This window comes from Elephas maximus, chromosome 20 (assembly GCF_024166365.1).
Source record: "Elephas maximus indicus isolate mEleMax1 chromosome 20, mEleMax1 primary haplotype, whole genome shotgun sequence".
Lineage (NCBI taxonomy): Eukaryota > Metazoa > Chordata > Mammalia > Proboscidea > Elephantidae > Elephas > Elephas maximus.
The window spans coordinates 46,273,602-46,287,210 of record NC_064838.1 but is presented as its reverse complement, the minus strand read 5'-3'; the positions used below and the strand labels follow the sequence as shown (position 1 = coordinate 46,287,210).

The 13,609-nt window shown below is 38.8% G+C and overlaps 1 protein-coding gene across 10 annotated transcripts in view; it reads left to right on the top strand.

The window, feature by feature from the left end:
• The window catches only part of ULK4 (unc-51 like kinase 4), a 710,695-nt gene that overhangs the window by 159,860 nt on the left and 537,226 nt on the right, over nucleotides 1-13,609 (top strand). For all 10 annotated transcript variants that reach the window (XR_007514399.1, XM_049862196.1, XM_049862197.1 and 7 more), the window contains exons 19-20: nucleotides 1,463-1,546; nucleotides 13,360-13,521. Coding sequence is in view for 9 of the 10 variants with exons in the window: in XM_049862196.1 (XP_049718153.1) it covers nucleotides 1,463-1,546; nucleotides 13,360-13,521 (246 nt within the window). In the remaining variant the exon portion in view is untranslated. The remainder of the gene's footprint in view (nucleotides 1-1,462; nucleotides 1,547-13,359; nucleotides 13,522-13,609) is intronic.

The following is a 13,609-nucleotide window of genomic DNA, read 5'->3' as shown; positions in this document are numbered from 1 at the left end:
AGGGGATCATCCATAACCTAATGGCCTAAAGAAGTCAGAACTGGAGTGGGATCCTGAGGCCAAATGGAAGGATTGGAGGGGCCTGTCCTGTTATAACCACCAGGTCGAAGTAGCAGATGGCTTCAGGTGTAGAGAAGTTTGTACTTCCTGTATGATGACTTCCATTATCTCTGTGAAGGAGGAGAGTAGGGGAGGTGGTTGGGAAGAGTCAAGGGTTTGAAAGAATCCTTTTGGAGAGTGAATTAGAAACATTGTAGGCCTGGACAGAGAGGTTGACATTCCCCTGAGGTTTCTAATCAGCCAGCATAATGGATGCTCTGTGTTCTGTGGCGTCACCTTCTTTAAGAGCCCAGCTGCCTGAGTGCAGGCCTAGAGGAAAGAATTGATCAGTTTCCCAAGGTTGGCGTTTGCCAGCACAAGGATAAGGGGAAGGTCGAAGGGAATAGTACTTCAGGAGTGATAAGATGATGTACCAGGAGTTCTAAGTGGCTGGGAGGGATGACAGGTAATGGACTCGAAAAAAGCAGTCGGAGGACCAGAGTCCAGCAAATGGTAAAGAAAGGTGGTAGAAGTAGTTGAACAAGTGAGCAGGGAGGAAGACTAGTTGCATTTGGAAGTTATTTTGGGTGCTGAATTAGTGATTTCTGATTTGGAGCAGCTCCTGATGGTAAAGATGTCCCAGGGTACGACCATATGTGGGATTTCATGATTAGGGTACAGTTTTAATGGGCCACGATTCTCATCACGGGTAAAACATGCATTTGTGTGCCAATTTGGACAACCTTAATGAAATATTTCCCAAATGAAACCTACTCTTTTCTGTGTTGAAAAGAGTAATTTTTTCCCCCACCTTTCTGTGTGGTACCAGATTTATTTAGTGATTGTATTTGATAGGTTGCAGGAGTATCCTTGTGGCTATTGTATGGATTTGGTTAATCTCGTGTGAGAGAATTACAACTGATGCCATTAAAATCAGCGTACCTGCTAACCGCATTGGCAGGTTTTTATTTAGCACATTGTCTGAATAGATAACTTACCGCATTTTACTTGTGTATTATTCTGAGATATTACTCAAAGCTGTGTCTTCTGTGCTTTCAGATCATTCTAGACGATGTGATATTTTTAGGTATCTGTATTTTGTATTATCACCTATAAAAAAAAGTTATCAATAAAGCAGTTTCTCTGTCCGTCAGATCATGTTGTCATTTCTCAATTATTCTCATCTAGCTTTGGATGAGAGGATCTCAGCATCATGTGTAGCGTAATGAGAAGTAGAAGAAATGCCTGTACTATGTGGTAAAAGACCCACAATCAGGTCATAATAGGCAAGTGGTAAGAAGTAGTACTTTAAAAAGCATATTAAGTTTGGATAGTTTGTAATTTTGAAGCTGTGCCTTTTTCTTGAATGGGTTAATATCTTTTGTGCTGTTAGCTTCACGCCTTTCCTTCCACTTCATTTTAGGAAGAAAAAAAAAAGAACCCTAGAGAATGCTGGGCTGTTCCCTTGGCTGCATACACAGTGCTAATGAGGTGCCTTCGGGAAGGGGTAAGTCTTCTTTGTTGTCCTCTGTAGACACTCTGAGTTGTAATAACCCTTCAGGCACTGTGTGAGGAGCATAGCCTGCAGCACTGCAGAGGCTTGTCAACCCAGTATTGCTCCTGAATTTAAATAATCCCAACAAGCCACCGTGAGCAAATGACCTATGCTGGAGCAACTGTAAAAATGAACTCTCGTTTAAATGTCTTGCTTTTCTAAGAGATGATCGCAAATATAAGCAACATAATTAGCGTTTCATAAGGCCTCTTGGATTAGGCCCCCTTGCAAGTTGTTGGTAAGTACGCAAGGTGTATGCAGAGAGTTTGCCTTTATCAGAGTGAAGCCACCAAGAGCCTCAAAAGCCCTGTGGTTATCTTGTCAGGTTGCCATTTTGAGATTCTGAAACAGGGAGGCTTCCACTAGTTATCCGTTGATTTTTATATTAAGTTGTATTTATTATAAGATGTGATTTTTCAATTTATTCACCTCATTTCTCATGCGATTGTTAAGGGCTGAAAATCAGCTGCTGGCCAGCCAACCAACTCATATATATGCAACTCTGACATGAAAGTATGCAAAGATATAAGTAAATGACCCAGAAAGTTGGCATTTTTCTGTTTGCTATAGACCATTTGACATTGTCTCACCCAAGGCAAAGCCATAGGCTAAAAACACTCCTTAAGGAATGAAAAAAATATATCAAGATAAACATCTTCCTTTTGAGTTCATTACTTGCTGCATTATATGGTAGTAGAAAAATGCTCGAAGTATAGAAAAGCTCTCCAAGGCCTTCCCCTGGTGATCCACAAATGGGGTTTGAACGCTTGCTTGCCTGTAGGTTGAAGAGTCAATTGTCATTATGGGATGTGAATGAAGGAAGTAAATCCTTTTTTATCAGTAATATGATAATTGAGTCATTTTCACTTTGAATTAAAAGACATATTTGGGCCCATCATGCAAGGCCTCAAGCAAGACATACTTGGGGGCACAGAGATGAACCAGGTGAAATTCCTCTTCGCTCACAGCTCTTCCCTGTTGTGAGAGATAAAAACACAGGAAAACTGAAAACTGAAACCTGTGTAAGGTGGAAACCCGTCAGAGAAGGAAAACTCAGATATTTTCTGCTAATAGAGAGGGATAGAAAAGTGGTAAGACTGCACACACCCTGTCAAAGACTGAAAACTTGTGAGACCTGGAAAAACAAGACAGTCCTGTCGAGTTCCGGCTCTCACAGGTTTCATTGTATAGAGTGGAATATGTCAAGTAAATCAGTGTAAAAGAAAAGAAAAAAAAAGGAACTCAAAAGAGAAAAAAGTCTTCTTGGGATCCCTTTTAACAGTGTAAAAGAAATTTGAAAAAATTTTTAATTTTTATTAAAACTTAAGTTATTGCCTAGTAAAAATCTTGTATCCAGTATCTCCCCCTCCACCCACCACAATGGTTTTCCTTGGGTATGTAGTGTGAACATGGTCGATATCCATGTGCTGTTGTTATTACATAAGCTATGATTGCTAGTAAGTATAAAATAGTGCCATAGTTTTGTGTTTTAGTAATATACTTACTTTCTGTTATCTTGATATGTATAGCAAAATTTGTATCTTTTTCATGAAGAGGGAGAAAGGCAAGAACAGAATAATTTATGAACATTTTATACTGTGTATTTGAAAAGCAGGTAAGTGTGTGCTTTGGCAGCTATAAACTAACATAGTCCCTACAAAACAGGTAAATTGGGATGATCGTAGTTGGTTATTCCCCTTAAAAAAGGATTTCTGCAGAGTTGCTGTGAGTCGGGATCACCTCGACGGCTTATCCTTAAAAAAAAGAATTTCGATTATAAACCCATTGCCGTCAAGTCGATTCTGACTCATAGTGACCCTATGGGACAGACCTTTTGGTTAGCAGCCGAGTGCTGAACCATTGTGGCACCAGGGCTCCCTTTGAGTGTACTGCTAAACATTAAATTGATTTTTTTTTTTTTAATAATACCGTTTTTTGGTGAGAGTTTACACAGCAGATTAGGTTACCATTTAGCAATTTCTGTACAGATTATTCGGAAACCCTGGTGGTGTAGTAAAGTGCTACGGCTGCTAACCAAAAGGTCGACAGTTTGAATCCACCAGGTGCTCCTTGGAAACTCTATGGGGAAGTTCTACTCTGTCCTGTAGGGTCGCTATGAGTCAGAATTGACTCGATGGCAACGGGTTTTTTTTTTTTTTTTAAATGCAGATTATTCAGTGACATTGGTTATATTTTTTATAGTGTGTCAACATTTCTTATTAATTCTGTTCTGGCTATTCCGTTTCTAGCAATCTAGTTTCCCTGCCTCCCTTAACTTCATGAGAATTTTTGCTTTAGGGTAATTGTTGACCATTTGGTCTCATATAAGAGCCCTGGTGATGCAGTGGTTAAGAGCTTGCCTGCTAACCAAAAAGTCAGCAGTTTAAATCCACTAGCTGCTTCTTAGAAACCCTATGGGGCAGTTCTGCTCTGTCCTATAGAGTTATTATGAGTTAGAATTGACTCAGTGGCAACAGGTTTGGGTTTTGTTTTTGCTTTTGGTCTCCTGTAGATAATTTTTTTAAGGGGCACGGTACTGACCGGCTACATTCTTTATGAGCACTTTGTTAATTAGTTAAAAGGTAACTTCAGGGTCTAGTTTCATTCAAGGCTTAAAAGAGTATCTCAGGATGACAGTCTTGGGGAATCCTATAATCTCAACCAGTCCAGTATGTCTAGACCTTTTAAGAATCTGAGTTCTGTTACACATTTTTCTCCCATTCTATTAGGATCGATTTGTTTGGCCCTTAGTCATCTAGTGCTGCTATAACAAACACCAGAAGTGGATGACTTTAACAAAGAGAAGTTTATTCTCTCACAGTCCAGTAGACTAGAAGTCTGAATTCAGGGTGCCGGCTCCAGGGGAAGACTTTCTCTCTGTCAGCCCTGAAGGAAGGTCTTTGTCTTTGCTTGGTCTGGGAGCATCTCAGCGCAGGAACCTCAGGCCCAAAGGATGTGCTCTGCTCCTGACACTGCTTTCTTGGTGGTATGAGGTCCCCCCTCTCTGCCAGCTTCCCTTTCATCTCTTCAGAGATAAAAGGTGGTACAGGCCACACCCCAGGGAAACTCCCTTTACATTGGATCCCAAATGTGACCTGGTAAGGGTGTTACAATCCCACCCTAATCCTCTTTAACATAAAGTTACAATCACAAAATGGAAGACAACCACAGAATACTGGGAATTATGTCTTAACCAAGTTGATATATACTTTGTTCGGGGGACATTATTCAATCCATGACAGCCCTGCTCAGAACAGTTGGTAGTGGCAGCTGGGCACCATCTAGTTCTTCTGGTCTCAGGGTAGATGAGGCTGTGGTTCATGTAGACTGTAAGTCCTGTAGATTAGTTTCTTCTCTGAGTCCATTGAGTGGTTCTTGATGTTGAACGCTCTTTAAATGGAATAACACCATATTCTTTTGAGACCTAATTCTTTTACTTAAAGTTAGGTTGAGGTTGATACATACTGATTGTGTAACTGTAGCTTATTTTTACCACTGTAGGGTCTGACTCGACGGCAACAGGCTTCGTTTTTTGGGTTTATGCTATACTGTTGTTGGACTATGCTCATACGTACATGCTGTGCTGTTGGAATATGCTCACACACACATGCATATGTACACATATACATACTTTAGAGTCACTGTAAGTTGGAATTGACTCAATGGCAGTGGGTTTGGTTTGGGTTTTTATGCGTATGTATATATATGTATGTATGTGTCTTAGACTGCGTTCTCTAGAGAAGCAAAACCAGTGAAGTGTGTGTATGTGTATATATATATCTATATGTGTGTGTATATGCGTATACGTATGTACAGTGAGAGATTTACAGCAAGGAAATGGGACTTTCCAGCCTCTACAACCATGTGAGCCAAGTCCATGGATCTGACTCATGTAGCTTCAGGGGCTCATGAACCCAAGACTGGCAGGTCAGTTGGCAGGCCTCTGGCTCACAGGCTGCAGAGACCAATGAATTCCAAGATCGTTGGGTAAGACAGCAGGTCAATGACTCACAGGCTGTGGAGGCTGACAAATCCCAAAATCAGCAGGTAAGCTGCTAGCTAAAGTTCCAAGAGGTGAAAGTCAGATGATAAGCCACATGCAGAATCCCAAGTGAGCAAAAGACAGTGAGCTTTGCCAGGAAGTCTACATATATTGGATGCATGCCATACGTGCAAGGAAACTCCCTTTAAATTGATTGGCTGCTTATAGCAGATCTCATCATGGAGATGATTACATTATATCAGATCTCATTGTGGAGGAGATTATCATTACATAGCTACCAAACTACATCATAACAGCCAAACCACGGTGAATCATGGCCCAGTCAAGTTGACACACAACTTTAACCATCACAGTATGCATTTGGGCTTTTTTACATATATGTATATATGTATTGGGCTTTCCATTTTCTTGACAGTGTTGATAAGAACTTCTTAATTTTTCTTACAATTTTTAAAATTTAATGATAAACACATGCCAAAACTTGCAATAATTCATCAGTTTCTGGGTGTACAGTTCAGTGACATTGATTACATTCAAGTTGTGCAGCCATTCTTGCTAAAGAAAGTCTTAATTTTCATGTAGCTATGTATGTGTGTATGTAAGTATATGAATGTTTGGATTGTTACTTGATTATTTTTGCCATCAAATTAGTTATATCAGTTTATAGTCCCACCAGAAGAGTATGGAGCTACTGACTACCCAATAGCTTTTTGAACATCTGATATAATCAGAGTTTAAATTTTTGTTAATATGATGGACATTAAATGATTTCTCCTTGTAGTTTCAATTTGCGTTTCTCTGGTAACTAGTGAGGATGACCATTTTTTTTCTATTTATATGTGTATTTTTGGGTTTCTGCCTTTGTGAAGTGCTTGTCAGGTCTTAACTCTGTATCTTCTGTTGCTTTGTAGAAATTCTGCATCTATTATAAAAATGTTCAAACATTAAGGGAAGAAAATCTTTATATTCATCACCTAGATCTAACAGTTGTTAAGTTTGCCCTGTTTGCTTTGTTGTAATTTATGTGTGTATTTATTATTCATTCATTTTCTGAACTGTTTGAAAAAATTGCAGATGTAATGGCGTTCCACCTGTAGGAATTCTGTATGTATTCTGGAGAGTAATGTTGCGTTGTTTATGTGTGCTGTAGATACCTTCTAATGTGTGGTTGGACTTTTCATTTTCTTCACAGTGTTTGTTGATAAGGAGTCCTTACCCTGAATGTAGCTAAATTTATCAGTCTTTTCCTTTGATTTGTGCTCTCTGTGTCTATAAGAAGTGCTTCCCTCTTCCAACATCAAGATAGCCTATGACATTTTCTTAAAGTTTTATTGTTTTTCCTTTTCCTATTTAGAGCTTTAATTTATTTGCAGTTGTTTTTTTGTGTGTGGTACTATGTTTGGGTCCAATTTTATTTTTTAACATAAGTATAATCAGTTATTCCAGTATCATTAAATGAGAAGTCCATCTTCTCTCCACTGCTTTTCAGTGTCACCTCTGTCATGTCAATGTACGTGGGTTTCTTTTTGGACTTCATTTGGTTCTATTGATTTATTTATCTACGTGCTACACTATCTAAATTAACAGTTTAAAAAACATATTTTTTAATATCTGGGGAGTCTTGCCCTGCTGATGTAATTTTTCCAATAGTTCTTAGCTATTTTTAAGCTATTATTTGTAAAAAGCAAAATTTTAGAATCAGTTTTTCGAGTTCATCTGTTGGTATGCATCTATTAATAAATTTGAGAATTAGTTTATTCGTAGAAAACAGACGGCATATTAAATGAAATGACTAATAACAGAAGTTTAACACATTTGTTATTTTATAAGAAACTGGAAAAAGTATGACAGCCCTGATTGAAGTTTTTTTGGCTTCTTGATGTTTCAGCTAATGTGTTTATTAAGTCAGCTATCTCAGATAAATTTTTACTTCATATGGTATAATTACCCATTTCTTTTGCAGCTAACATTTATGAAACATATTAGACAGGGTTCAGGAAAGCCAAAAATGAATAAGACAGTGACCCTATTTTTAGTTATTGGGATAGAAAAATGTTTTGTGGGCCACTCTACATACCCTGGTTTTTTTATTGTTGTTTTATAACTTCGTTAGTTTTCTTGTGAGTTACTAAGACATTTAAGGCTATGAATTTTCCTATTTAGTGTTAGCTTTTATATCTCATTAGTGCTGACATGTAATATTCCCGTTATTGTTATAAATATTACCTAATTCTAGTTATAAGTTTTTCCTTGGTCCAGGGTTATTTATGAGATAATTTAAACTTTTTTGAAGTGGGTGAAATTTTATTACCCGCCCCTTCCCACTTGAAATAACAGTTTCATTGCCTTATAATCAAAAATCGGCCTGTCCTATAGCTCTTGTTTTGAAATATATTGAGATGTGCCTAACTTACTGCCATTTTGCAGGGAGGGGAATTAAAATCAGTAATATGCTTTGTTGAACATGGTCCATTGATTCTGGTTTTTATCCTTTTTCCTTCTCTCTCTAATTTCCACTTTGGGAAGAAAGCAGAGAAATACCTCTATGAAACAGAAAATTTTATAAATCTTTAAAATACCAAATTTTACCACTTCCTTTTAATTTAATATGTAGGTGTTCTCTTAGAAGTCAATCTTAGTTTTAAACTAAAAAATATTTTTTGTTATCATGCATAGAAAATAAGCTTCACCATGGGATATTTTATAAGCACTGAGTTGGAATCAACTTAATGGCAATTTTTTTTTTTTTTTTGGTATGAATGAAAGTTTTTTAGTCACATAAGTGGGGGCACACTAGTTTAAACAGGGTTCAATAGTTTTTTATAGTACTTTTTGGAGCCTTTAATTATGAATTTAAAACCCATTGCTGTTGAGTTACATACTGGCCCTATAGGACAGAGTAGAACTGCCCCTTTGGGTTTCTAGGAACAGCTGGTGGATTTGAACTGCTGACCTTTCGGTTAGTGGCTGTGCTCTTAACCACTGTGCCACCAGACCTCCAATTAATACAGGGGATATTGTGTGCAACATTTTAAAAGTTATGTGGCCAGAGGTCTCACCTTGTCTTATGGCATGCCGTGAGGTGCACTTTGGGAGAGGTTGCTGTAGTCTTATAGTGAGATTGTAACTAGTGTGTTAAATTGATTTTCAGTAGGTTTTCTCTTTACAAGGCCACCTAAGAAATTATGATATCTTTTTCTAAGCGGACCAACTTGTTTTATGAATATAGTTTTTTGTAACTTTCACCATCGTGGTAGAGATGTGAATCAGGCGTTTCGTCCCTGTTATAGTTGCAAATGCTTAGCTGGAAAGAGAGAGGAAGCATTTACAGAGAGACTTAATAGTGGAACACTCAAAAATATAGGAAGATCTGGTATAATTATTAAAAAAAAAAAAGAACGTGGCCGTATAGAAGAAAGGCGTCTCTGATGACATTGAATCATAGTGTCAAAACTGTTGCTGGCATTTCGGAGTCCTTGAGCTGGCAGTCAGAGGATGCAGATTTTAGTCCCAGATATACCACTTATTAGTGGTTTGATATTGGCCAGGCTCCGCGGGCCCAACTTACTGATGTTTCCTCTAAAATGAGGGGCCTGTGCTCAGTGATCTTCCATGTGAGGTTCCTGACTGGGACCTCTTCTGAGTCTGATGAATGTTCCATCCGTTTCTTTGCCCTTCATGTTTATACCCAATAGCAAAGAGCAACTCTCCGCTTGGGATCATTGCTGTGTTGGTCTCTGGAGTATTTGGCGTTGAACTTACTTACATGACATACGTTCTCTTTGCGTGTGGAATAAGGAGGCCGATACAGTTTCTCACTGTGGTATTCTTCTACCCTCCCTCCTGCCCCCGCCCCCCACTGGTAGGTAGCAGCCTATTCTCCAACCCGTGTAGAAGTTGGAAATAGTTCCTAGGGAATTTCTGCATGTTTAGAGGAGAAGATTAATTTATACGTTTGTACCTAATCAACCACTGCTTTTTTTTAATAGGCTACATGATAGTCTGTATAATTATGGGTGTTGAGCTGATGCCTGGCATATGCTGTATTTAAAAACGTGAGATTCAAAAAAGAAACTGTTGGCTTTATTATTCATTTCTGAACAATAGCTTATTAGGTAATTTTGATATAACAATTCCTTTAAGAGGAAATTTAATTTTCATGTTTAATTAGAGCTCTTTGTCTTTTTGAGAAAAGCAGTGGTAAATTGCTCGTGTGTTTAATTGGAGGAGACTGGTCTTGAATTAAAAAGCACCAGAGATGTTAGCCATTATATGTATTTATCTTTAAAATGTTTCCGACATGAGTTACCTAAAACAAGAAGAGAAATGAATTAAAATTCTTCATATTTGTTAAGAGATAAGACTTAGTTATACTTTGTTTTTGTTATTGTTAGGTTCAAGTTTAATCTTCCTAATAAAGAAATGTATGTGCTATCAGCATAAGGACTCTTTGTGGTTACTCAGGATTCTCCTTGCTTTTGTGCAGCGAAAGTAGACAACGTGTGTGGAATAGGAAGGATGCAATGCATTTTTTCCCTTTTGGACGTCACTGTGAATCTAACAATTAAAACATTCGTAGTTTTCTAAGTGCTATAATTAGTAGAATCCCAAAAAGGCTTAGGAAGTGTGGAGCTACCTGATGTGTCTTGAAGTGAGCCAGTTGCCTTTGAGAATGGGTCCTGAGCTAGCACTGAGTGGACTAGAACATCTACACAATTGATGTGTTAAGAAGCACACCCAGACAAAACCAAACCTGTTGCCGTGGAGTTGATTCCAACTCATAACAACCTTATAGGACAGAGTAGAACTGCCCCATAGGGTTTCTAAGAAGTAGCTGGTGAATTCCAACTGCTGACCTATTGGTTAGCAGCCGAGATCCTAACCACTGTGCCAACAGGGTTCCATTGTGCCTCCAAACCAAAACCAAACCTGTTCCCGTTGAGTATGTTCTGACTCATAGTGACCCTATAGGACAAAGTAGAACTGGCCTGTAGGGTTTCCAAGGACTAGCTGGTAGATTCTAACTGCTGACTTTTTGGTCAGCAGCCGAGCTCTTAACCACTGCGCCACCAGGGCTCCCTTAAGAAGTACACCTTCACTGCAAAGGTGAGGCTTGCTCCTCCTTTCCTCCTATGGCAGGTGTACTCATAGGGGAGGTTCTGGAGTCTGGCTTTTCTGGGTTTGACATGTAAGCATTGGTAAAATATCAGTAGTAATGCCCTTTTCAAGGATTAATATTGGTTGGCTTTCCTTTGACGGTTTTATCCCATTACACGGTAGGGAATCTTCATTGACTTTCCACTTGTGTGGACTCTCCCCTTTGCCTCTCGTTCTCTGTTCACCTTGTTGGGCAAATGTTCTTGAGGCAAAAGCCAGCTGCAGTTCTCTAGAAACCTCTCAGGGGTCTTACCTACACCAAAATGACCAGCCTAAGAATTTGGTGCTAACACATGGGTACTCTTAAGTTTTATTTATTTGTTTTACATGTACTATTTTTAGTTGTTTTCAGAGGGGTGGCGTTGTCTAGGTATTTAGCTCATATTGCAAGAAATGGAAATCCTGTTTTCTTGGTTCAAGGGAATTACTTCAAGTCGATTCCAACTCATAGCGACCTTATAGGACAGAGTAGAACTGCCCCATAGGGTTTGCAAGGAGTGGCTGGTGGATTCAAACTGCCAACCTTTTGGTTAGCAGCCGAGCTCTTAACCACTGCGCCACCAGGGTCCCTACTAAAACAGTAAACTATGCAAAATAAGCTCCAGGTACCTTGAAGGCTTAAGAAGAAAAATCATAGTTTTATTAAATAATAGATGTGAAAATAATTAATGTCGATATTTTTGCTGTTAACTTTGGTGTTCTTTATTGGAAAAAGTAGGCACGGAGATTAAAATTAAATTGCCAGCAAAGCTTTCTTTTTTTGTTAAGACTGCCTACAATACATTAAATCTACTTAGTACCATTAAAACATAGTACAAAAAAAAAAATAGTGCTTCATTAAAAAGCCTCGCTATTTTTTCTAATCATCATAGCTTTTATTCTCATGATGTGATGAAATAGGTATTTGATTAAAATGACAGGTATTAGTTTTGTCCAATGAGTTAATTAAGCAGAATAGCACCAATCTTATTGCTTATATGGTGTCCCACAGGAAATCCCAGAGGGACTATGGTGGCTCATTTAAGGTAATAGCAACTTGAATCGGCCTGACAGCCTCAATGAGTTTATAGGGCACAGGAATGACATGCAACCCCTTTCCAACCAAGCTGCTAAGATAAAAAAAAAAAAAAAAAGATAGTTGAGGTTTTTTAGTACTAGGAATGAGTCCTCTAGGAATTGACTGACAATGAAAGTTACATGAGGTGTTTGAGGGGCTCCCCATAAATAGCACCTTTCCTCCCTATATTCAGAGGAAAGGTACAGAACTTACTGAGCAATAAGATAAAGAGTAAGGCATGTGGAACAAAAATGTCACATTTGTACGTAATGAATGCTAGGATGGAGGACTTAGCTTATATTTGGACAAAAAGGCTTCCTTATAAGCGAACCTTCACATTAGGGAGCCTTTAAGCCAAACCAAACCCATTGCCGTTGAGTCGATTCCAATTCATAGAGACCCTATAGGACAGAGTAGAACTGCCCCATTGGGGTTCCAAGGCTGTAGTCTTTACGGAAGCTAAGTGCCACATCTTTCTCCCATGGAGCAGCTGGTGGGTTTGAACTACTGACCTTTTTGGCTAGCAGTAAAGTGCTTAACCACCGTGCCACCAGGGCTCCTTAAGGGAACCTTAGTCTCCCAGAAATAGCAATGTTCTCCATGTGGGACACCTACTCAGGTAAGATTGAGAGCAAAGATTTGAGAGGACATCTCTGAGTGGGCAGGCCTCCCTCATGTCTAAGGGAAAAAAGGGAGGAACTAAACTGAGCGCTTAGGTGTACCCCGTTTACTCTTTTAAAATTGGCCAAATAGATGAAACATTTTACTTTCCCAGTGGGTTGAGTGAATAAAGGAGTAGTTTGATTGTCTTGAGGCTTGCTTTTAAGTGCAATTAGGATGGCATAAGGAGGCCTGGTGGTGGAATGGTTAAGTGCTTGGCTGCTAACTAACCGGATGGTTGGTTGTTTGAACCCATTAGCAGCTTTGCAGGAGAAAGACCTGACAGTCTGCTTCTGCAGAGATATCAGCCTAGAAAACCCTATGGGGCAGTTTTCCTCTGTCAATGGCATCACTATGAGTCAATAATCAACAACAACAGGACGGTCTAGAACAGCTTTTTTTCCAGGGTTAATTTGGCCTTAATGCTGAGGCAATACCATAGGATGCCCTAGTTTTTTTTTTTTTTTTTAGGTGGCCTCCTGCCATTTTTGGTGGTCTTTCCACTCTGGCTGGTTGGTACACAAACTGTTCCTGGCCCTAGGTGACTTTTGTGGATTGTTCTTCCTGCTCCTTTTCCATATTTTATGTTGTGTTTATGTTGTTTGTTTCCCAGATTTTTTCAGCCTTTTTAGTTTTATCAAAATATGTGGAGGATTATGTTATGCTAGGTTTAGTAAATAATCAAATGGTTCTGTTTTTTAATAGTTTTATAGTAGCCTAAATGAGTCACCACATCTCTGAAAATGCTGAACTCACATCCAGGGATAGATGATTCCATCTTGGGAATCATTAGGCCATTATTTGCAGTAGTTATGAAGTGATACGTGTATGTACCTCATACTTAAATAATACCGTTTTAACCTTTGTGTTCTCTGTTTCTTTTTCTAGGAAGAACGTGTTGTGAACCACATTGCAGCTAAGATTATTGAAAATGTCTGCAGTACCTTTTCTGCTCAGGCCCAGGGCTTTATTACAGGAGAAGTCGGGCCTGTTTTATGGTACCTATTCAAACATTCCACTGTTGACTCTCTTAGGATAACAGCAATATCGGTAAGGCTGATGTTATGCATTGAATAACAATGTGTTATCAGTTTGGCTAGGCCATGATTCCCAGTATTGTGTGTTTTCCACCATTTGG